Source organism: Echinops telfairi, unplaced genomic scaffold (genome assembly GCF_000313985.2).
Source record: "Echinops telfairi isolate 266 unplaced genomic scaffold, ASM31398v2 ScPeMD7_5592;HRSCAF=6446, whole genome shotgun sequence".
Taxonomy (NCBI): Eukaryota; Metazoa; Chordata; class Mammalia; order Afrosoricida; family Tenrecidae; genus Echinops; species Echinops telfairi.
The window spans coordinates 9,790,318-9,813,031 of NW_022109491.1; the positions used below are offsets into that span (position 1 = coordinate 9,790,318).

The 22,714-nt window shown below is 51.2% G+C and overlaps 1 protein-coding gene across 3 annotated transcripts in view; it reads right to left on the bottom strand.

The window, feature by feature from the left end:
* The window catches only part of EYA2 (EYA transcriptional coactivator and phosphatase 2), a 164,538-nt gene that overhangs the window by 7,349 nt on the left and 134,475 nt on the right, over positions 1 to 22,714 (bottom strand). For all 3 annotated transcript variants that reach the window (XM_045295312.1, XM_045295311.1, XM_004698039.4), the window contains 3 exons: positions 8,132 to 8,190; positions 5,540 to 5,700; positions 1,533 to 1,647 (listed from right to left, as the gene is read on the bottom strand). In XM_045295312.1, the coding sequence (XP_045151247.1) occupies positions 1,533 to 1,647; positions 5,540 to 5,700; positions 8,132 to 8,190 (335 nt within the window). The remainder of the gene's footprint in view (positions 1 to 1,532; positions 1,648 to 5,539; positions 5,701 to 8,131; positions 8,191 to 22,714) is intronic.

The window sequence follows — 22,714 nt, forward strand, 5'->3', positions numbered from 1 at the left end:
AGAACCACAGAGTACACTTACAGTTAAGGGGCATTAGAGACATTCAGAGTTCACCACGAGTCAGGACCAGCCAACACTAAGTATGACATCATTGCTCCACAGCCTCACCCCTCCCCTGCCAGCACCCAGTTCTCTCTCTCTGGTCCTCAGCCTCTCAGCCCTGTGGTCCTGTGGTTTCTGCCTCTGTGGGCCAGGAAAGCAGCCCAGCTGTCCTTTCTCTCAGAGTCCCACAGTGTGGGCCAGAGGAGGGAAGGTCCCCCAGAGTCTCTGGGCTGCTCCTCTGAGTCTCCATGCCACAGTGTCTGATGCATCTGCTCTTGATGGTCTCCCCCACTGTGGACAGAGATCTAGATGTGCCCTTCCGTAAGTCCTCGGATGTCTCTCCGTGTCTCCGATGGCAATTACCGACCAGGGAATGGTTGGAAGCCACTCAAGGAACATGGAGGTGAAAGCTGCCTTGTCAAAGGAGAACAGACCTTAATAAGGTGCTTGGACTGAAGCTTTCTTCTCCTTCCTTTGTGGTTGGGGAACAACGACAATGAGAAGAAACAGCTGCAAGCACACCTCAGTAATTGGAAGGTAGGATACACACTGTATGAATCTAGGAAAATTGTCCAGCATTAAAAGGAAACAGAGCCCACCAGCTGGATTCCAATCCACTGTGGCTGTGCAGCCAGCTGCTCTGTAAAACCCTCTTCAACTAAGCTTTCAATGAGAGGAGCCTCAAGGACCTGAGTTTTAAACTTCCCCAGGAACACAAACCTCTACCAAGGACACCCTGGGATTTTGGAGGGAGGAATCACAACACACACACACACACACACACACACAGCTGCAGGTCCTGTAGTCACCACACACACACATTATAGGTCATTGTCACCCTCCATGTTAGTGTTTTTAAAAGGATTTAAACTTCCCCAGGAACACAAACCTCTACCAAGGACACCCTGGGATTTTGGAGGGAGGAATCACAACACACACACACACACACGCACACACACACAGCTGCAGGGGCTGTACAGATAACATAGTGTCACGGAACAAGTGTAGGGCAGCAGGGAGGGGTGGAGACTGGGTAAGCTAGAGAGCCAGTGCCAACATTTGAGAATCAAGAAACGGGGGCCCAGCGAGGGTCCAGTGAAATGGAGCGGCCTGGGGTCAGTCTGTGGGTGGCTCTTCTGAGCTTGAAGCTGGTGTGGAAGCACAATTTGCTTTCAACGATCTTACTTGGTGACGAGAGGCAACTCACAGGAAGGAAGAGAATGGATGCTGCCCTCCTTCCTCGCCAGGTGCCCACCAGACACGGGCCCCCGGCCTGACTGAGAGGAGGGCGCTGCAGGAGCCCAAGGCCATTTGGGGCAGAGTGGACTCAGGCAGCTGTTTGCCCGGCTCTGCTCCGAGACGGCCCTTGTGCCTCACACACCTCAGCTTTATCAGATCTGGAGTGTCTCATCCACCAGCTATGGAAATGGGGGGCCCTAGCTGGAGCAGCATGCACCGGGGCCTGCCCAGGGATCCGGGGCTCCACTCACCGGGAACTGATGAGGTTTAGCGCCTTCAGGGAGTGGGTCAGCCAGAGGTCGGTCAGGGCCTCCAGCTCTGCTCGGAGCTGGAGCCAGGTCTCTCTTTTGGGAGCACCTATCAAGCCTGTGAGGGAGGAGGGAGAGGTACAGGGCCCGTTTTAGGGGGAGGGTTCAAATCCCACGCTGCCCACTGCACTCCAGAGAGTGCGCTGAATTAATCTGAACCTGCACCTGATTCTTCAGTCCTTCCACCTGCTCACCCATCTACTATCTCCAATAACTCACCCACCACTCACTCCCCCTCCCTCCATTGTGTCTCTTCCATCCCCCTCACCTCCCTCTGTTGTCCATCTGTTGGTAGATCCACTCATCTACCTTCCCCCTCCCATTTTCCCCTCTCCTTCCTTCTCTTAGAGAGGCTGGTGGTTTTGAACTGCTGACCTAGTGGTTAGCAGTCTAACACTTAACCCACTATGCCACCAGGGCTCCAGGAGTTGGGCAGCAGTAGCATTATCCCCATTTACAGATGAGAATGTGGAGGCATAGGAAGGTCATATTACCCGCTAGAGCAGGTTATATACACAGGGGGAGGGCTATGGAATCAGGCAGATGGCTCTGGGCCCGATCACTGCCCACCAGATGCAGGCCTACACATGCTCTGTCTTTAGCCTGGGGCTTGTCAATGGGCTGAGCATTCAACCATGTATGGAGGGCGCCTCACATCCCTAGTGGAGTCTCTGGTGTATGAAGGTGGAAACTGAGAACAGACACTAAGTAACTTGACCAGCACTGCACAGCCTAGTCTCCTGCCCATCACGCCACCCTCCTGCTGCTCATGTCCAAGTCCTCAGACTGCGCAGAGCAGCGCTCTGGGGTGGGGTTTGCCTCTCACTCCCCCTCAGGGCCCCTCAGTTTGGCAGCTGGGCTTGGAGGCCTCCTCCAGACGAGAGACCGGGCCTGCACCTGCCAGTGTTACAGCAGTACGGAAGCAGGCCCTGCAAGCCCGAGCTACTGGTGCCCCGCCCCGCGCCAGACAGCTGCTCCCAAGAAATCCCAGGTGCACAGGTGGAGTGGCCTGACCCAGTCCCCGGAGCGCTGCTCTGTGCAGTCTGAGGACTTGGACATGAGCAGCAGGAGGGTGGTGTGATGGGCAGGAGACTGGGCTGTGCAGTGCTGGTCAGGTTACTTAGCGTCTGTTCTCAGTTTCCACCTACACACACCAGAGACTAGGGATGTGAGGCGCCGTGGTTAAGTGCTCGGCTGCTCACTGAAAGGTTGGTAGTTCAAACCACTAACCACTCCCTGGGAGAAAGATGTGCCATTGACTTGTCTTGGACACCCCCGGGACAGTTGAACTCTGTCCTATAGAGTCACTGTGAGCTACCGTGGACTTGATGGCAGTGGGTGGGCACTGGGGATGTGGAGAAGAACAAGTGAGCTTTTACATGGAAAGTTCTCCAATCAGAGTAAGCACTTGTTCAGCGTTCATTGTGGTGTGGAGCTTCAGCACTAGGAGGCGATCAAGATAGAACTAGACGGTGCTTGGCTGTGACCCCTAATGCTTTGAAAGGGATCACATCAAAAGGTCTTGGAAAGGGGTCGTAAAAGGTGGAACAGAACCCCCCCAAAATAAAAAGGACCAGGCTTACTGGTCAGATAGAGGTACGTGGAAGACTAGGGCCCTAAGTCACCCTGCAGGCCTGGCAATGAACTTATCCCATGGCTCAGTTGTCAGCCAAAGAATTAAAACCAAACAAACTCACTGCCATGAGCCGATTCCCCCTCACAGCTACCCGCTGGGCCTGGCCGTAGCAGAACAATCCCTGTGGGCTTCCCAGACTGCCCCTCTTTATGGAGTAGAAAACCTCATCGTTCTCCCGAGGGGTGGCTGGTGGTTTTGAACTGCTGACCCTGTGGCTAGTAGTCCAACACATAATCCACTCCACCGCCAGGGCTCCAGGTCTATAAGGGGCACAGTGATACTAAGGAGGTGCACACACCTTAGGATAATCAACCGTTAGAGATCAAAGGGGCAACATCTACCCAAGGACCAAGTTCAAAAGGGTTAGGGAAAAAGGGACAGAAACAGGCTACCCAGGGAGGAAGTGGCCTAAGTCATGTTATACTGTGAGGCTGCGAATCAATGACGTGGAAAAGAGGTGCATGTGGCTATCAAAAGATAAAGCATCTGGGGTCTTAAAGACTTGAAGGTAAACAAGCAGCCATCTAGCTGAGAGGCAAAAAAGCCCACATGAAAGAAGCACACCAGCTTGTGCAATCATGAGGTGTTGATGGGATCAGGTATCAGGCATCATCAGAACAAAAAAATCATATTGTGAATAAGGGTGTGTGTGAAGTGGAGACCCAAAGCCCAGCTGTAGGCAATTGGACATCCCCTTATGCAAAGGTTGCAGGGAGGAGACCAGCCAGTCAGGGTGCAGTGTAGCAACCATGAAACATACAACTTTCCTCTACTTCCTAAATGTTTCCTTCCTCCACTCCCCACTATCATGATCCCAGTTCTACCTTATAAATCTGGCTAGACCAGAGGATGTACACTGGTACAGATAGGAACTGGAAACAGGGAATCCAGGGCAGATGATCCCTTCAGGACCAGTGGTGAGAGGGGGCGATACCGGGAGGGTGGAGGGAAATGTTGGACAGTAAGATATGACAAAATAATTTATAAATTATCATTGGGGAGAGGGTAAAAATGAGCTGATGCCAGGGGCTTAAGTGGAGAGCAAATGTTTTGAGACTGATGAGGGCAATGAATGTACAAATGTGCTTTACACAATTGTATGTATGGATTGTGGTAAGAGTTGTATGAGCCCCTAATAAAATGATTTAAAAAAACAAACGGTGCATGAACTGCAGGACGGAAAACCTCTCAGCTCTGCAAGCATTTGCTGATTTCACAGGAAGAAGCTATAAAAATCAGCCCAGAAGGAGGGGAGGGGAAGCAGAGGACAGTGGCTAGGACTGCTGGCGGTAACCAGCGGCACAGTCTGCCTTCTGCAAGTACCAACAGCAAACCTCCCCAGGCCCTGAGGAGCCAAGGGCTCTTCATCCCCCCTGCCACAGACTCAGAGGTCACTGCAGGCCTCCCAGCTGGCAAGTGGCAGAGTCCTGTGGGAGTGAGTGGCATGGTCCCTGTCCATTTGGAGGTGGGCACGGCAGGCTCAGTTCACTGTCTGTAGTTGATGTTGGGGGCTCTTGGATAGATTCTGACTCACAGTGACCCCACTGAACTACTTCAGAGGTTCTGTGCTTCCCTGGGCTGGGAGGAGCCCTGGAGGCATCATGGTTCGAGGTGGGCTGCTAACTGCGAGGTCAGCAGTTTGAAACCACCAGCTGCTCTAGAGAAAGAGGAGCTTTCTGCTTCTGTAAATTCACAGTCTTGGAAACCCACAGGGTGGTTTTATGCTGTCCGATGGAGTTGCTGCGATGGAGTGAGTCCAGTTTGGGGGCAGTTATGATCGGGGCAGATTGTCACATCTGTTTCCCTCAACCCTCAACTTCTCTCCCTGCCATCGAGTCCGGGCTGACTCATGGCAACCACCTGTGGGTTTCCGAGACTGGAACTGTTTATGGGAGTAGAAAGCCTCGTCTTTCTCCCGAGGAGCTGCTGGTGGTTTTGAACTGCTGACCATGTGGATTGCAGCCTGACCGGTTACCCGCTCCACCACCAGGGCTCCCTGGGTGAGTTCAAACCGCCAACCTTCTGGTTCGCAGCCGAGCGCTTAACTACGGTACCACCAGGGCTCCTTGCCCCACCTGGGCAGAATGCTTTCCATCTGCTCCTCAGTTCCCTCTGCCTGCTGCAGGTGCCCACCCAGAGGGGTCCCTTCAGCCGGCTGGTACCTGCCGAGCTGGCAGCAGCACTGACCCCCTTGCAGCTGCAAAGCAATGGAGCTGCTGAGAGTGGCAGCCAGATGACAATGACAGCGCCCACCGGATGCCCACCCCTTCGTCTGGGAGCGTTCCACCCGGGAGACTGACTTCAGCCCACTCACCGCCCACGTTGTTCTTGTAGGTGTTGTACATCTCCTTCACCCGCCGGTAGCGGAAGGCCAGCTTCCTCATCCAGTCCACCCCGCCGTGGACGCCAGAGCCCAGGCAGAGGTTGGCCCCGGGGGCCGAGCCATGGAAGCCGTCGGCTGAGAAGTTATATGTGCTGTGGAGAGGCAAGGGCAGGTTGGGAAGAGACACAGCATTAACAAACGGACACCAAGCCATGACAGGGCTGGCACGGGGCGGCCATGGGCCCTGGCAGCCACCAGTGGGGCTCCAGGTGTCCCTAGGCCCTCTGATGGCCAGGACGTGAGCTTCCAGCAGGGAGTGGACCTACAACTGTTACTAATGATTATTTTCATTTGTAAAAAAGAAAGCAGTGGAGTATCCAATATGGGTGTGTTAATAACTCCTTTTGAGGAACCGTGGTGGTGCGGTGGTTATGAGCTGGGCTACTAACGGCGGGTCAGAAGTTCGAAATCACCAGCTACTCCTTGGGAGAAAGACGGAGCTTTCTACTCCTGTAAAGAGTTACAGCTTCGGAAATCCACAGGGGCATTTCTGCCCATTCCTGCAGGATCGCTCTGAGTCGGCATCGACTGGATGGCAGTGAGCGCTCCCTAGGTGCCAGCCACAGTGCCTAGGTAATAACTTGATTGCATTGATGCCTTCCTCTTCCCCACCAGTGTGGCAGTGCGCTATGGCAGCTGCTTCTTGACTGCCCTGGTGCCATGGGTGATGGTGAGCAGGGAACAAAGGCAGTGGCATTTCCTCAGCTGGGCAAAGGGCAGGGCTCCAGCAGAGAAACGCCCCGGAAAGCATCAGAGAGCCCTTCACCACCACCACCACCACCACCACCACCACCCTCCTGGACATTCCGCTCACCCACCAGGGGTGATCCCCAGAGCTTCAAGGGGAGACCATGGTTCCGTCTGATTTCCTGATTTTAAAAACACCATTAAAGGGCACTAGTGTTTCTCTAGCGAATAAGGTAAAAAAGACCGGATTAACACAGTTAAATTGCCAGGGCCCTCAGTTCTCTAGGGACGGACTCAATGACTGGTGTCTTAGCTTACAAAATTGTCTTGACCTTGACGGAGCTTACATTGAGAGATGAAGGTTACCTTTAGCCCCCATCCTGCTAGATCATTTACTCCGGAGAAAGCAAACATGCCTACAAGCTGGCACCCTGGAAGAGATGCCGAGAATTTCCGCCAAGAGGGCGGGCAGGGTGCCCAGGATGGACAGAGGAGTGGTTAAGAGCTTGGAGTCAGGCTGTGGGTTCCAATTCTGCCTCCCCACATCACCACCTGTGGGCAGGGAACTTTATCTCTGTGCCACCCATCCAGCATGTGGCTCAGGTCCTCCCCGCTTAAGGTTACTGAGAAGGCGCAGTGGGTTAGTCCACACAAAGCACTGGGGATGGGGATGGCCCTCAATCCAAGCTCGGAAAAGGTTGGTTCTTGTTGCCATGGGAGAAACTCAGAGGCAGAGGCATGGCGGCTCCTGTGGCGTCCATTCGACTCTAGAGGACAGAGGAGCCCTGCCCCCCTGGGCTTTCCTGGGCTGCCATCTTTGCAGGAGCAAGTCGCCCGCTTTTATCTTCTGGGGAGCAGCCGGTGGGTTCAAACCACTGACTTTTGGTTAGCAGCTGAGCCCTAAAAAATTCTGCGACCTGGCTCCTTTCCTGGTTCCTAAAAGCAACCCCTAAACCCAGATCATCTGTCTTCAAGCTGATTCCGACTCACATCGACCTTGTACAAATCCTCACAAACTGCACCAACAGGTAACATCATGATAAACTGAATCAACCAAACTCTGCCATTGAGTTGATTCCGACTCAGCGACCCTTCAGGTCAGGGCAGAACTTCCCATGAGGGTTTCCAAGACTGTCACTCTTTACAGGCGTAGAAAGCCTCCTCTTCTGGCAGCGTAGCTGGTGGTTTTGAACTGCTGACCTTGTGGTTAGCAGCCCAATACATAACCACTATGCCACCAGGGCCCCTTTTGATAAGGAGAGAGAAGATTGATGTCAGGATTTCCTCTGGCTTGGATCCACAAGCAGTACTCATGGAAGCGGCAAGCAAGAGCTCCCACGATGCATTGCACTGGGTCAGTCTGCTGCACAGACCCCCGTAACGTGTGAGAAAGCAAGATGGTATGTTTAGAACTCAGGTGCTCCTGATCCAAGCCATGGTATTTTGAATCACCTCCTGTGCATGTGAAGAAGAATCAATGCCCATTTAGAGGTGTTGAATTGCAGTGAATTTTAATAAACACAGATTAACAACAGTGCTTCCTTGTTTCTGGAGTCCCGTTGGCATCGTGGTTATGTGTTGGGCTGCTAATGGCCAGGTGAGTAGCTCAAAGTCACCAGCCACTCAGACAAAGAAGAAGCTTTCTATACCAGTAGAGTTACAATCTCCGAAGCCCACAGGGGCTGTTCTACTCTGTCCTCTAGGGTCACGCCTAGTCGGAATCAACTCAATGGCCATGAGTTTGAGTCCAAGGCCAAACTGAATCCATTGGCCTCCTAGTGAAGGAGGAACTTGATAACCAGTCAAAAGGGGCGTTTTCACCCCCCAAATGCTCACCTTAAGTCTTGGCCATTGTCATCTGAGGAGACGTCATCGACGTGGATCTGGTCACAATCCTGTGGAGAATGCGGTGAGAAGAGAGAGCCGGTGTGTGCGTCTCAGAGTTGGTTCATAAGCAGAGGGGTGAAATGAGCACTGGACCAGTAGTCAGAAGTCCTGGGTTCTAGCCTGGGCTTTGCCTCTGAAGGGTAGGTGTCCTTGGGCTAAGTTTCATGCCCTCTCGTCTCTGGTTTCCTTACAAATGAGCTGGCTGACTAGAAGAGGGGCCATAGAGTTTCTCATCCAAACCGAGGCCCTTTGCACTTGAGTGGACCTGCTGGGAACACCATACACTGGGAAGACAGGAGGAAGCGTCACCTGGTCTCGGGGTTGCCTCTGCTTGGAATACACTCCCTCCTTTCTCTTCTCGGTGTTTCCAGAGCTACATCCAGTGGTGAGACTCAGCCGGTTAGCAATGGCTTGGCAGAACCGATACCTAATCTTTGCTGATGCCCAATGTAGACATTACAAATCTACATTTCTAACTTTTTTAAAACGATTCATCTGCACAACAGTGTATTGTAAGTGTCCGTGGTAATGTTCATTCCATTCATAGATTTAAAATTTTTAGATGAACTATGCTTGTAATAATTGATTCATTTCATAAAACTTGCATACTTTTGATGAAATCCTACATTTACCAGAGGGTGGCACACTGTCATTCATTTCTGCTTTGTGTCACGCCCCAAATTCCCACGAGATACAAGGAAATGGTGCAATTCCTGAAAGTGTTCAAAGAGCTAAAACTATTGTCAGAACAATTGCTGTAAGTTCAGCAGAAGCGGAAAGGGGTTTTTCAAAGATGAACATAGTCTGTTCAGAGAGGTTGCCTATTTCTGATATCGCAAACACAAGGACTACTGTCTAGTTGGCCTGCCTGCAAAGGCACGGGAGCCCACTCCTACAGTGAAAAGACGGTTATGGGTAAATCACACAGGCAGCAAAAGCCAAGAATGTTGCAAGTGACGACACAACCAAGAAGCAATACAGAAGTGCCTTAATAGAAAATGCATTAATTTAGCCAGGTTTTATTTGATATTTTAAAACTCTTTTATATCACAATCTAGTTTTCTGTACTCTTTTATTATTCTCATTTAAGTATTAACTGGGAAACAAAGATTTCTCCCAGTTGTCTCCCTCAAATATATGCCAAACTTAGCTGCTTGCTACATGTGGAGAATGATATACACTTGGAGGTCAACAGAAGTAGGTCGGGTCATTTTCCCTAAGGGTTATCAGCCATCTAGAGCAAGCAGTCACCACTGTTTTTCCCACAACAAGAAGGGCCTACTCCCTTCTGATAAGGATAGTAGTTGACTGGTTCCTCGTAGGAGACCCCTGAGAGGTCAAGCCCACCCAAAGATGACCAAGGTTAGGTCGCCATCGTGAATCCACATCATGAACCACGCTGTGCGTGGACCTGGCTGGTAAGATCATGGCCATCCAGGAGGTGAGCATGCTGCCATGAAATGTGTCTTGACACCATTATTTCAATCTCTCTGCTATCTCTCATGCTCTGACTTTACTATAATCTTTGTATATCTTTAACCATACAATTACACCTACCGGACCAGTGATGATTTGTTGGGGGCACTCTTTCCCCCCACAATTAACTATATGAAAAAATAAACTATCTCTCAGTATATCTTTTTTGTACTTAATATGGTCATTAGGGCAGTGAACCAGTTCTTGAATTATCTGAACCCACCACTGGCTCCATCCTTCCCGAGTGCCTTCCGTGTCCCTCACTCTAGCTTCCTCTTAGCTGAGCAGGTACTATGTCCCTGGCATGCGGTTTTCCGTCCTGTTTTCTTTGGGGAACCCCCCTGTTCCCTCCATATAACTGAGGGCTGTCGGAAGGGAAAGACAAAGTTGGGCATATGATTCAGGCTCCACCAATCAGGGACACCCAGGATTCCTCTGGTCACAGGGATAGGCATATGATCTAAGCCCCACCAACAAGAACCGGCCCGGAGACTTTGGCTGGAGCTTTGGGGCAAGAGACTCTCCTTTCAGGGGGTTAACTGGTCTACAGCTGAAGCCATCTGCTGAAGGAAAGCCAATGTGAGGGCTGAGAGGAATGCGAGATCAATCAGGTTGACGCCCGCCGAATTCAGCAATCCTTGTTGCTGGCCCAGGCACGGCTGCTGTATGGCTGGGGACAGGCATGACGAGCCCAGAGCTGCTAGGGAAGCCTCCTCTGTGGGACCTGCCTCTCCTTCTGTGCTCCTGCTGTCAAGTGCCATCCAGTCAAGCCCTTTCAACTCCCGATGATCCATATGACACGGTAGAACTGCCCCGGAGGGTTTTCTAAGTTTCAGTCTCTACGGAAGTAGATGGCCAGGTCTTCATGCTCCAGGTCGAGGTGCCCAGAGCCCAGAAACTCGCTCTGGGGGACCCAGAGATGGCACCCTGGGCAGCACCCATGCTGTGCTCCTACAGGCCTGAGCAACCGTGCAGCAGAGAAGTCAAGTGAGGGGCCAGCCATGGGCACACAGCATCATGGCAGGCACTAAATGGTGCTCCCAATGGACAAACTCTTTGAGCAGGACGATGACTTGTCTGTCTCCAAACACATCCCTACCAACCAGACCACCTGCACAAATCTTCTAAAAGGTACCGAGGTAGGGATTTCCCATGACCCTCTAGCCAAGGACCCATCCTCAGAGACACGGAGTGACCTGTCTTGAGCCAGCAGACTTCTTACACATAAACATCTGTCCCTCTGTACTTCATGTGTCTCTTTATGTACCAGGACCCTAACGGTGTGATCTATTCCCCCCTCCTCCCCAGGAGGGGCTGTCCCTTTCTAAGAGCTGAACATACTGGGACTCCCCAGATGTAAAGAATGGAGCCCGGTGCTCCCCAATTCCGTAACTGTTAGTCCCCTGTGGTCGTTGACCTTTAAATGAATAAAACTCGAAAACTCAGTTCCTTAGCTCTGTTTCAAATGCTTGCCCACCACAGGTAGTAAGTGACTGGTGGCGCAAATGGCTACTGCCGAGTTGGTAACTGTAGGTTGGCAGTTCAAACTCACCCAGCGTCTCTGGAGGAGAAAGACCTTGGCCATCTACTCCTATAAAGATGACAACTCATTCCAACACCCTACTGGGCAGTTCGACTCTCCCCTGGGGTCATTGTGAAATGGCCTGACGGCATGCAGCAGCAGCCATCAGCGCTAGTGCCCCCAACCTGGAGAGCGACGATGGCGATGCAGAACTCTGCGTCACTCCAGAAGGTTCTACTGGATATTGTGCTGCTCTCGGAGAACAAAGGGACTGGCTTGATAGCTTCTTGGCTCTGCTGCTAAATTCAATTAGGGGCGAGTTTGCTAATTGGCCTATTTAGCCCAAACCAAAACATCAAACTCACTTTGGTCTTTGAATCGATCCTGACTCAGGCGACCCAATAGGACAGAGAATGGCCCCTGTGGGTTTCTGAGGCTGTACATTTTTTTCTTTTACTTTTTTTTTTAAAACCAGTTTTATCAGCACTTCATCCACTTGTCATACAATTCAATAATTCAGTCCTATCAAGAGGAGTTGTACCGCTGTCACCATCTTCAATTACAAGGCTGTAACTCTTTATGGGAGTAGAAAGCCTCACCTTTTCCAATGTAGCTGCTGGTGAGTTTGAACCGCTGACCCTGTAGTTCACAGCCCAACTTGTAACCCACAGCACAACCAGCGCTCCTTACATTTAGCCCACTTGGTGCTAATAGTGACCAGTGTGCAAAACTCCTCCTCTGCTCTCCCCCTAGGAGTCCCAGCTCCTCTTGAGCATCCTTGGGCTCTGGTGCGGTGGGATTCGAAGTTCTGTGTCTCCCACTGTCTTCAGAACTGAACTGTAGCTGCATCCATCCTTTGGCCCAGACACCATTTCTGGCCTCCCAGAGTTGCCCCGATGTCCGGGTCATTTTATGTGGTCTAGTTGCCTGGGCCTGCAGGCACGTGAGTTAGAGATCCCTGGTCCCCATGATGACAGCGCTCCACAGCCGGCAAAGAGATGTTAATGACGGTCACACCTCTAACCCAACTCTGACTTCACATATCCGGACCCACATGCCGTACTCGCCCTCGTTGCCCTGCTGCCCTCCAGCCTTTCCATGAGCTTGCGGGCTGCCAGGGGTCACAGGCTCAGGCCCAGGTGGGGCTCCCTGGGCTCCTCTGATGTCAGCGGACAAGCATTTGGGAGGCTCTGCTTTCCTCATCTGCAGGGGGTGGTTGGGGGGTGCTGATGTGTGACAACAGTAGCGATCACATTTCGGACTTAATAAAATACCATGACACCCAGCTAGACGCTACCTCATACTCCACCAGCTGACCTGGATCGAGTTACACCACAGCCTGCACGGAGGGAAGGCGGACAGGCCGGAGTCCTGGGCCCCTCCACTCTGCTGCCCCCTCCCCTGCCCTGGCAGGGCACGTAGGGGAGGCCTGTCCTGGACCCACTTCTCACAGCCAGAGGTGGCGGGGCTGGGCCAGCTGGCAGTGACAAAAGGGGAATACTTTGACAGTGGGCGAGGCGCAGAGGGGCAGAGCCCTGGCAGCTGCAGCCCCTGCCTCAAGGGACTGACATGCTTGGATCCTGAGAATCACCTGCACCCAGGCGCAGGGACCACCATCTGCCCAACTGGAAGACACCTGAGAGCAAGGCGAGGCCTCCTCCAGTGGGGCTGCCCCGGCAGCTCACAGCAAGGAGGCAGTGTGTCTGTGAGCACCCGGGCAGCCCCGAGCCCGCTGGCGTCCGCGTGGCAGACGGGCTGGAGGACACCCCTGTATCTCCAGAAACCCGCCAATGCCAGGCAGTCCCTCACGGGGCTCACACTTGCCGCTGCTCCCACTGTGACTCACGGTGACCCCACCCCCATGTGCGTCAGGGGAGCACTGGGCTCCACGGCTTTGTGATGACCAATGTTTCCAGAGTAGTAAGCTCGAGGTCAGGAGTTCGAAACCACCGGCTGCTCCGCTCTACTCTTGTCAAGAGTTACAGTCTTGGAAACCCACAGGGGCAATTGTACCCTGATTGCGGAGTTGACATCGACTTGGAGATGTCGACGGTCAGGCCTTTCGGGTATGCCCACCCTTGTGGTCAGCAGCTGCTCGCCCCCCAGGGGCACCTTCAGATGGACACAATCCTCTCATGTTTGCTTTTTGCTGGTGGCGCAGTGGTGATGTGTTGGGCTGCTGACCACGAGGTCCGCAGTTTGAAACCACCACCCGCTTCAAGCGAGAAAGACGAGGCTTTACTCCTGTAAAGAGTGACAGTCTGGGAAACCGACAGGGGCAATTCTGTTCTCTCAATGGCAGTGATTGTTTTTTGACTCGTTGTGAGCCCACGTCACAGAGGACTGTCCCCTTGGGGACTCTGGGAGGTCAGCAGTCGTTAACAGAAGAAGACAGCCAGGCCTTTCTCTAGTGGGGTCACAGTGGGTCTGAACCCCCAACTCCATGTATAACGAAACAGATGCTGCCAGTCCTGTGCCGTCCTCGTCCCTGTGGCCACGCTTGAGCCCACTGGCGCAGCCCGGTGTCGGTCTCTCTTCCTGCTGTGGTGCCCGCAGGTGGGTTTGAGCTACCAGCCTGTCCCCTAACAGCTAGCGCTGCCCATGGCCTTTGATTAACGAAAGGCCACGCTGCATTCAGAGTCTCTTCGCCTTGACCTGAGGTCCCTGGGTCTCATCCAGGAGCCGAGTTATGTGTAGTTGCCATGCCTCCAGAGGCACCACTGGGCGGGGACCGTTTCTCAACCGGTTTCTAACCACGTTCCCGTGTTGAGCTGTGGTGGTGTTAGGTGCCGGTGCTGCTGGGTCGGCACAGAGCGTAACACTGCCCGGTCCTGCGCCGTCCTTACCATTGTTAGGTTAGAGCCCACTGTTGTCGCCCCCGTGTTAATCCATTCATTAAGGACCTTCCTCTTTTTCTGCCCCTCTACCTTTCCAAGCATGATGTCCTGCTCCAGGGACCAGTCTCTCCTGACGACATGCCCAAAGTACGAGACATAGTCTCACCGTCCTCCCTTCTAAGGAGCATTCTGGCTGTACTTCTTCCAAGACGGATTTGTTGGGTCTCTTGGCAGACCATGGTATTTTCAATATTCTTGCCAGGACTGAGATTCAAATGCACCCATTCTTCTCGGTCCTCTGTGTTCACTGTCCGACTTTCACACGCCTCTGAGGTGACTGAAAACACCATGGCTGGTCTCAGGCGCACCCTGCTCCTTGAAGGATGCTAACATCTTAAAGAGGTATTTTTGCAACAGCATGCAATATGTTGTTTGATTTTCTTGCCTGCTGTTCTCGGGCATTGATACGGATCCAAGTAAAATGATCTTCTTCACGGAGTCCACCTGTTCTGTGTTTATCACGACGCGGCTTGTTGGACCGATGGTGAGGATGTCTTCTTTGTGCTGGGCTCTGATCCACACTGAAGGGTCTTGGCTGCAGGCTTTGCTCCTCACCACGGCCGGGCTTGCGGCCCTCTCACGCTCAGCCAGCGAAGCTGTGTCACCTGCATACTGCAGGCTGTTAGAAGTGTCCCTCCGATCACGACGCTTCCTTCTTTTTCAAAGTCCAATTTCGTGGATTGGCTGCTCAGCACACAGATTGAATAACTGTGGTGGAAGGATGCAACTCTTCTGATGTTAAATCTCGCCAGATTCTCTTCTGTTCAAACAGCTGCCGCTTGGTCACTGTAGGGGTCTGCATGAGCGCAGTGAAGTGCGCAGCGAAGTAGCTGCGTAATCATTTGGGATCCTCCCTAGGCGATTTGCCTCTTCTTTGTTGACCATATCAGCGTGGACTCACAGATAGTAATTTTGTACTTCAGGTTAGAATTCAATACCATGCTATTTATTTCATCATAAAAGTTGTTCTAGCTTTGGTCATTGGGGCCCTGCGTGGGCTCCCGCCATCCTTTGCAGTAGCACACCAGGCGGCGCTCTGCTGAGCACTTCCCTGTTTTCTAGGCTCATCCCTTGTATTGCCTGCACCCACCTGAAAGCCAGCCAGTTCCCCAGGGAGCTTTGCTGATTTTTACTGGAGGATGGTGTTAGAGGCCAAAGTCTGGGCACGGGGGATGCTCACTGCGACTGGAGTGTCCTTGTGTTTGGGCCCTTTCCGTTGACAAGGCCAGCATTTTGTTGTTAGCTTTTCTTTCTTTTATTTAAAATCATTTTATTGGGGGCTCGTACAACTCTTCTCCCAATCCATCCATCCATCCATTGTGTCAAGCACATTTGTACATTTGTTGCCCTCATTATTCTCAAAACATTTGCTTTCTACTGTTTTTAGCTTTTCTTGGTGATTTGGTGGAAGCTTACAGAGTGAGCTGGTTTTCCATTCAATAGTTCATGCTCATTTTGTTCGTGATATTGATCGCCATCTGCCCTGTGGAGTAGCACCCTTCCTACTTTCTCCCGGTGTTTCCCACTTCTACTCGTCCTTATGTCCTACCCCTTCACGCCTTCTGAGCTGTCCTATGAGCAGACTGCCCTTGGGATCACACACTTCCTTCCTGTTCTTGCTCACCGTATAGGCCCGCCTACTGTCCGACAGGAAGTTGAGCCACGGGGCTGAGTTCAGTTCTAGGCATGAAGGGTGGCGAAAGATGAATAATTCTCAGGGGTTCCAGTCTCCATCAGATCCGTAAGATGGTGCTGAAGTTTGTTCCGCAATGGTTCCGCAATTCTCTCACTAGATCCAGGAGTTTTGAGTGGGATCCCTTTCAGAGAGATCAGCATGGTAGCTGGGCCCCATCTAGTTCTCTTGGCCTCAGAGTGACAGGGGCTGACGTGTGCAGGGTCCGTCAGCACTCGGAGCTAATGGTTTCCCTCCGGCCTTGCCTTGTCCCAGGAGCGCTGACCACTGGTGAAGGGGCTGGCAGGACTGCACCGAGGATGACAGCCATCTGTCCATCTCAAAGTCTAGCTTCAGGATCCTGGGGATGCTGGTTCCATCAAATGTGGGGGCTGCACACCCCACAGTCTTCTCTCTGCTCTGCACAGTCGGTGTGAGATGAGATGGGGAAGTTCAGTAGAACTCTTGTTTAAAACCAGTGTGGTCCGGTGCCTTTTGTGGGGAATAAATCTTCAACTTTCATTCAATAGCCCATGACTGTTGGTTTATTGCACTTCTAGGTTTATTTCCCCTTGGGTTCACTTATGTTATTTTACATAATACTGACATTAACATATTTCAGGTATATTTGCTCCATTGGTAAATTTATATTTTCCTGAAAGAATATCTTGTCTTGGTTTTTAAATCCACTGGTCTAATATTATACATGGTATCCTAATAATTTAAAAAAATAGTTTTCTCAAAAAAATAAAAAATATAGTTTTCTCATCAGAACAAAAAATCTTACCATAGTGAATGATGGGGGGAGTGCGGAGTGGAGATGAGCCTGTCAGGGTGCGATGTAACAACGATGAGAAAAATAACTTTCCTCTAGTTCCTAAATGTTTCCTCCCCGCTCCCACTACCATGACTCGAATTCAACCTTGCAAGTCTGGGTAGACCAGAGGATGTACACTGGTACAGATAGGAACTGAAAATACAGAGAATCCAGGGTGGATGAGCCCTACAGGACCAGTGGTGTGAGTGGCGAAACAGTGAGGGTAAAGGGAGAATGGGTAGGAAAGAGGGAACCGATTACAAGGAACTGTGTGTGACCTCCTCCCTGGGGGACAGACAACCGAAAAGTGGGTGAAGGGAGACATCGGATAGGGCAAGGTATGACAAAATACCAATTTATAAACTATCAAGGGCTCATGAGGGAGGGGGTAGCGGGGAGGGAGGGGAAAAATGAGGACCTAATATCGGGGGTTTAAGTGGAGAGAAAATGTTTTGAGAATGATGTACAAATGTGCTTTACACAATTGATGTGTGTATGGATTGCGATAACAGTTGTATGAGCCCCTAATAAAATGTTTAAAAATAAATAAATAAAAACGAATGCATGATTGCAAAAAAAAAAACAAAACAGTTTTCACTGAATCTGTCATAAAGCCAACCTACCACTCTGGACATCTTCTGTCTGCCCCCTGCCCCAACATGATCATATTTGCCCCAGGCTTATCTATCCTGTCTTTTTCAATGACTGGAACCCCACTGCCATTGAATGGGCCCCAGCTCATAGCGACCCTAGTGCATAGAGACCAGACCCATGTTTCCAAAGCTGCTGTCTTTACACAATCAGATAGCTACCTCTCCCACAGAGCAGCGGGTGGGCTCTGAGGGCGTGACCATTGTGCCACCGTGGCACCTGTTCACCAGCCAGTTCTTGCTCATGTTCCTGTTCTTCTAACAAATGCACTTCAGGTTCTAAGCATCTGTCCAAGCCATGCTTCCAAGGCAGGAAGCCACCATTAAAAAGTAGTTTTCTTGGCATTTGATTCACACATCATCTAATTCAATGGTTCAGGCACATGAAGAAGAACTGTGCAGTCACCACCACAATCCATTTCAGAGCATTCTCTCCCTGCCTGTGCTCACTGTCATTGGTGCCCAGGGAGATTATTCACCCCACTCCTGTCTCTATGGATTTACCCACCTTGGATTTCATATACAGGAAAGCAACTGCAACCAACAACCAAAATGACAACACAAAACATAAACACTTCAATTGAAAGCAAAGCAGAAAATATCAAAATGTAAAGACCAACCTTAAAATGGGTCAACAGGGAGATCAATTGACACGGTGCGACATTTTAACCTACTTCCATCTGCCACTGCTCCCTGACAGCACAGCTCTGCACAACCCTAGGCCACAATTTTTTTAAAAATAAATCATTTTATTGGAGGCTTTTACAGCTCTTATCATAATCCACCATTGTGTCAAGCACCTTTGTACACATGTTGCCATCATTATTTTCAAAACATTTTATTTTTACTTGGACCCTTGGTATCAGCTCAGTTCTCCTCTCCCCCACTCTCCCTCTCTAATAAACCGTTGATAATTTATAAATTATTTTTTTCATGTCTAACACTGACCGCTATCTCCCTTTACCCACTTTTCTGTTGTGTGCTCCCTGCAATGGGGGTTATATGTCAATCATCGTGATCGGTTCCACCTTACCCCTCGCCTTCCCCTTACCCTCCTAGTATCACAACTCTCATTATTGGCCCTGAGGGGTTTATGTGTCTGGATTCCCTGTGTGTCAAGCTCTTATCTGTAGCAGTGTACATGTTCTGGTCTAGCCAGATTTGTAAGGTAGAATTGGGGTCATGATAGTGTGCGTGGGTGGTGGGGTGGGGGAGGAAGCATTAAAGAACTAGAAGAAAGTTGTATGTTTTGTCGGTGCTATCCTGCACCGACTGGCTGGTCTCTTCCTTGTGATCCTTCTGTGAGGGGATGTCCAATTGTCTCCAGATGGGCTTTGGGTCTCCGCTCCACCCTCCCCTGCATTCACATCGATGTGATTTTGTGTTCTGGGTCTTTGAATAGGCCACAGCTTTGGAGACTCAGATGCTTGTCTCCAGGGGGCACAAGCTGTGGGACAAACACTTAGTAAAATTCTGGGCTGATTAAGCTGGAGTTTCCCGAACTTTTCAGGGGTGGTTTGACCTCGTTCCTTTTTGGCTGTGGCCAAAGCAACCTGTTGACAAATTTGCTGGCGCAAAACGAGTCACGCCAGGGCCCAGGCCGGTGGGCTATTTGAGTGAGATTGTGTAACTCGGCCTCTAAACCCGCCAGAAAGGGGTTGGCGCCCTGGGAGGGAAGCCCAGCCATCTTTCTGGGTCGTCTAAGTGGTTAGCTTATCTAAGAGGCCGAGGCCCACAGTGCATTAGTGGCTGGCTGGGCAGGGAGCCCCCTGGGGCCCTGGTGCTGACACAGTGAAATATTATTCTCCCCGCGGCTCCTCCAGAGCCATTCATCAGACGCTAGCCACTGTCGGCCCGCACTGCAGGTTCAGCCAGGACTTCCGAGTCCCTCCAGTGAGGTCCTCCCAGAGTGGCACCGCCTAGAATTGTCATCCCTCCTCCCTGCAGCCCACGCCACTGCCCGGACCGTTCTGCACGGTGCCAAGGCATACCTCCTCCCGCCCACATCTTTAAGCCTAGATGTGGCTTAAAGCTTCACTGGCTGTTAGGAGCTGTGTGGGCTTGGTCTCCTCGTCTGTAAAATAGGATAAACAAGTCTCTCTCCCTAGCAGGGTTGTTGTAAGGATTCCTCCAGCTGATAGTGCATGTCCGGCCCTTAATTGGGGTGAGGAGCCAGGCATCTAGCTGAGATTGCTCCACACTGCCTCTAGTGGTGCATACACGGGCTGACGCACCTTCCCGATGGCCCGAGATCAAAAGGGCCCAGGCTGAGCTCCAGCGGTTTGCAGAACTGACTCAGGGCTGGATTCCAGACTTGGTTTCTGGGAACTACCACATCTCAGGGTGTTTCCACGGCTTGAAGGAGCACCTTTCAGTGCACTGGGTTTCCTGGGGAGCAGGGCTACTGTATCAACCATGCAGGTCGAGTTACAGGGGTAGCCATGCTATGTTCTCAGCTGCTGTTCTGAGCAGTCCTTCCACAGCAGGTGAAGGGCTTCACATATTTAAAGCATACCAACCTGCAAGTGACTCAGCCTCTGTGGCAGTTACATCATCTCCTGTCACCTTGAGCCAAGGTAGAGGCTAGCCTGTCAATCAGGTCATAGCCAAGCATGCCTCTGTGAGGGCATGGCCTTCTCCTGAGGATTCTGGGAACTTCTTTTTCCTCCCTGGAGGTGGGACACCCACTCTCTCTGTGCAACATTCCTGTTGACAAGCCACATGGAGCTACGCTGATGGAACCAGAGCCTGGAGCTGGAGGAGCCACGTGGAGGTCCATACCAGCTTTCACCAACACTGGATCCACAAGACTTTCTACCCACTGGCCTGTGATCTTCCTGCACTTGGAGTTATTGGATGTGTAGCGTGAGTCTGAAGAGGACTTTATAGACTGGTATTGAACATATGGGCTAATATCAAACTTACGGACCTGATCTAGACTGGGTTGGGATGTTTTCTTAATATACAATACTCTTTATATAAAGCTCTTTCTTATACACAAGAGTGTCTAAGGATTTGTTTCTCTAGTCAACCAAGACTAACACAACGGTGTATTACTTTGGGCAATTCTGCTGCACATGACCTCTTTAAAGTCTTAAAAAGCAAAATTAATACTAACTCCAAACCAAGCCCTTCTCCTACCATTAGACCTAATCCCAGCAGGAATGTCTTGCAGGGAGTGTGTGTACCCCCTCCAGCGAGCTATTTATCTCCTTAGCGCCTCCAAATGAGGTCATCAAGCTGCGGCCTGATTGACAGGCTAAACTCCACCCCTTCACTCTTAATAATCTCAAGTTGATAGCAGATCATGTAATTATCACATCGTCCTTTGATTTCTTGACTGCTGAGCGTTGGTTGTGGATCCAAGTGAAAGGAAATCCTTTGCAGCTTCCATCTGTTCTGTTTATCGAGATGTTCTTCTTGGTCCTGTGGTGAGGATTCTGTCTTCTCTATGTTGCAGGACCACCCACACTGAAAGCTGTAGGCTTTGGTCTTCAGCAAGTGCTTCAAGTCCTCCTTGCTTTCAGCAATCAGCGTTGGGTCATCTGCATACCACAGGTTGTTAATGAGCCTTCTCCAAGCAGCATGCAGGGTGAATAAGTCTTTGAAGCATGTTTTTCCTGATTCTAAGCCGCTCGCTGTGCTGCCTCTTGGCATGTGTACAGGTTCTGCAGGGGCAGAAGGAACTCCTCTGGAATGTTCCACAATGCTACCTGTACCTCGTTATTATCCAAACAGTCAAACACAGGTAAACATCTTTCTGGTCTTTTCTGCTTTCAGCCAAGATTCATTTGGCACCAGCAATGACACCCTTCGTCCACCCATGAGCTGGCAGAGCTAACTGCTGGATTACTGATTTCGTTGCTACCACAGCACGGCCCGGGAGGTGGATTGCTGATGGCTCCTGCATTCCAGATGAGAAAGCCACGGCTCAGGGACGCCATTTAGAGGGTGTCTTCATGGGTGAGAAGATAGCCTCGCGTATTGAGTGCTTCAAAAATAAAACCCGTTAGAATCTTGTTTCTTTTCACTTTTGTATTTTTTAAAGGGAGGGAAAAGATCAGAGTTTAATGTTGGAAGTCTCCTCTATGGGACAACCCCCCCTCCTCCCAGGCATTGTCCCTGAACCCAAATGATGCTTGCTCCCCAAGATTCCCAGAGTCTTCATTCTTTTATGAATTGGCGGTGCCTGGAGAAAGATCCTTGGATAAGGGCTTAGATGGTGAGTCCTTGCATGGCTGTGAATGGAGAAGTTGGCAGTTCAAACCCACCTGCCACCATGGGAGAGAAAGATGAGGCTGTCTGCTTTACTTGGTCTTATGCGCTTGCTCTGAGTTGGAATCAGCTTGAGAGCAAGGGGGGTCGTTTGAGTTTTGGTAGAAGCTAGGCTTAATTTTTATTTTATTATTTTTTTTAGGCTTAATTTTTAAAATAACTCCCAATGGCCCTGTTGTCAGGTGTAGTCAAGTCAGGACGTAACACTGCCCGGTCCTGCGCCATCCTCACGATTGTTAGGTTTGAGCCCAAGGTCGCAGCCACTGGGTCAATCCACCTTGTCCGCTTTACCAAGCAGGCCGTCTTTCTCCAGGGCCCTCGGTCACCAGAACAAAGTAATGGCAAGTCTAAATCCATCTCCAGAACTTAAAAAATTAGGAAATGCTATTGGTTTTCAAAACTGAACAGTCTGAGAACCACCGATCGATCGTTCTAACACCTGTCTAACCAGATTCCACTCTGGCTCTTTTGGTCTGTTCTCCGCCCAGCAGCCAGAGGGCGCCCCAGAAAACGAGAAGTCAGAGCTTAAAACAGGCCAATCCATCCTTTCTTGTCTTCCCCAGAATATCACCTAAGGCCTTCAAAGGCCCTGCACTGCCTACCTGTCCTGAGCTGCAGCCACCCCACCGTCACCTCCACATTCTTTCTGGCTGCTCCAACCACACGGGGCTCTTCCTTGTTCCTGGAACTGGGCCTGAGACCCCCCTCAGGATCTTTCCTGCACTGTCCCCTCTTCCTGGACCACGTGCCCCAGATCCGGGGCTGGGCCTCTCTCTCAGCTCTGTCAGGTGTCTGGCTTAGGTGCTGAGGGAGCTTTACCTGCTTCTACCAGGTAAAACAGAACCCGCGACAACCTCCCCTGGATGCTGTTGTTTTCAGAGCAGTTGTTCGGCCCCTGGGTTGTTAATGACCGGGCTCCCCCACTGGAGGGTCTCAGGGGGTCTTGACTGCTACTACAGCGCTAGCTTGCAGAGAGCTGCTGTCGGGTGCGATCGAGTGAGTCCTGGCTCACTGAGACCCCTTGTAACAGTGCAACTGCCCGAGGGTGCTTCCTAGGATGCCATCTTCATGGGACGGAGCCCAGGTGGTGCTGTGGGTTAGATGCTGGGCTACTAACTGCAAGGTCGGTGGTTCGAACCCACCAGCTGCTCCTGGGGAGAAAGATGAGGCTGTCTGCTCCCATAAAGATCTGCAATCCCGGAAGCCCTATAGAGGGTCTTGAG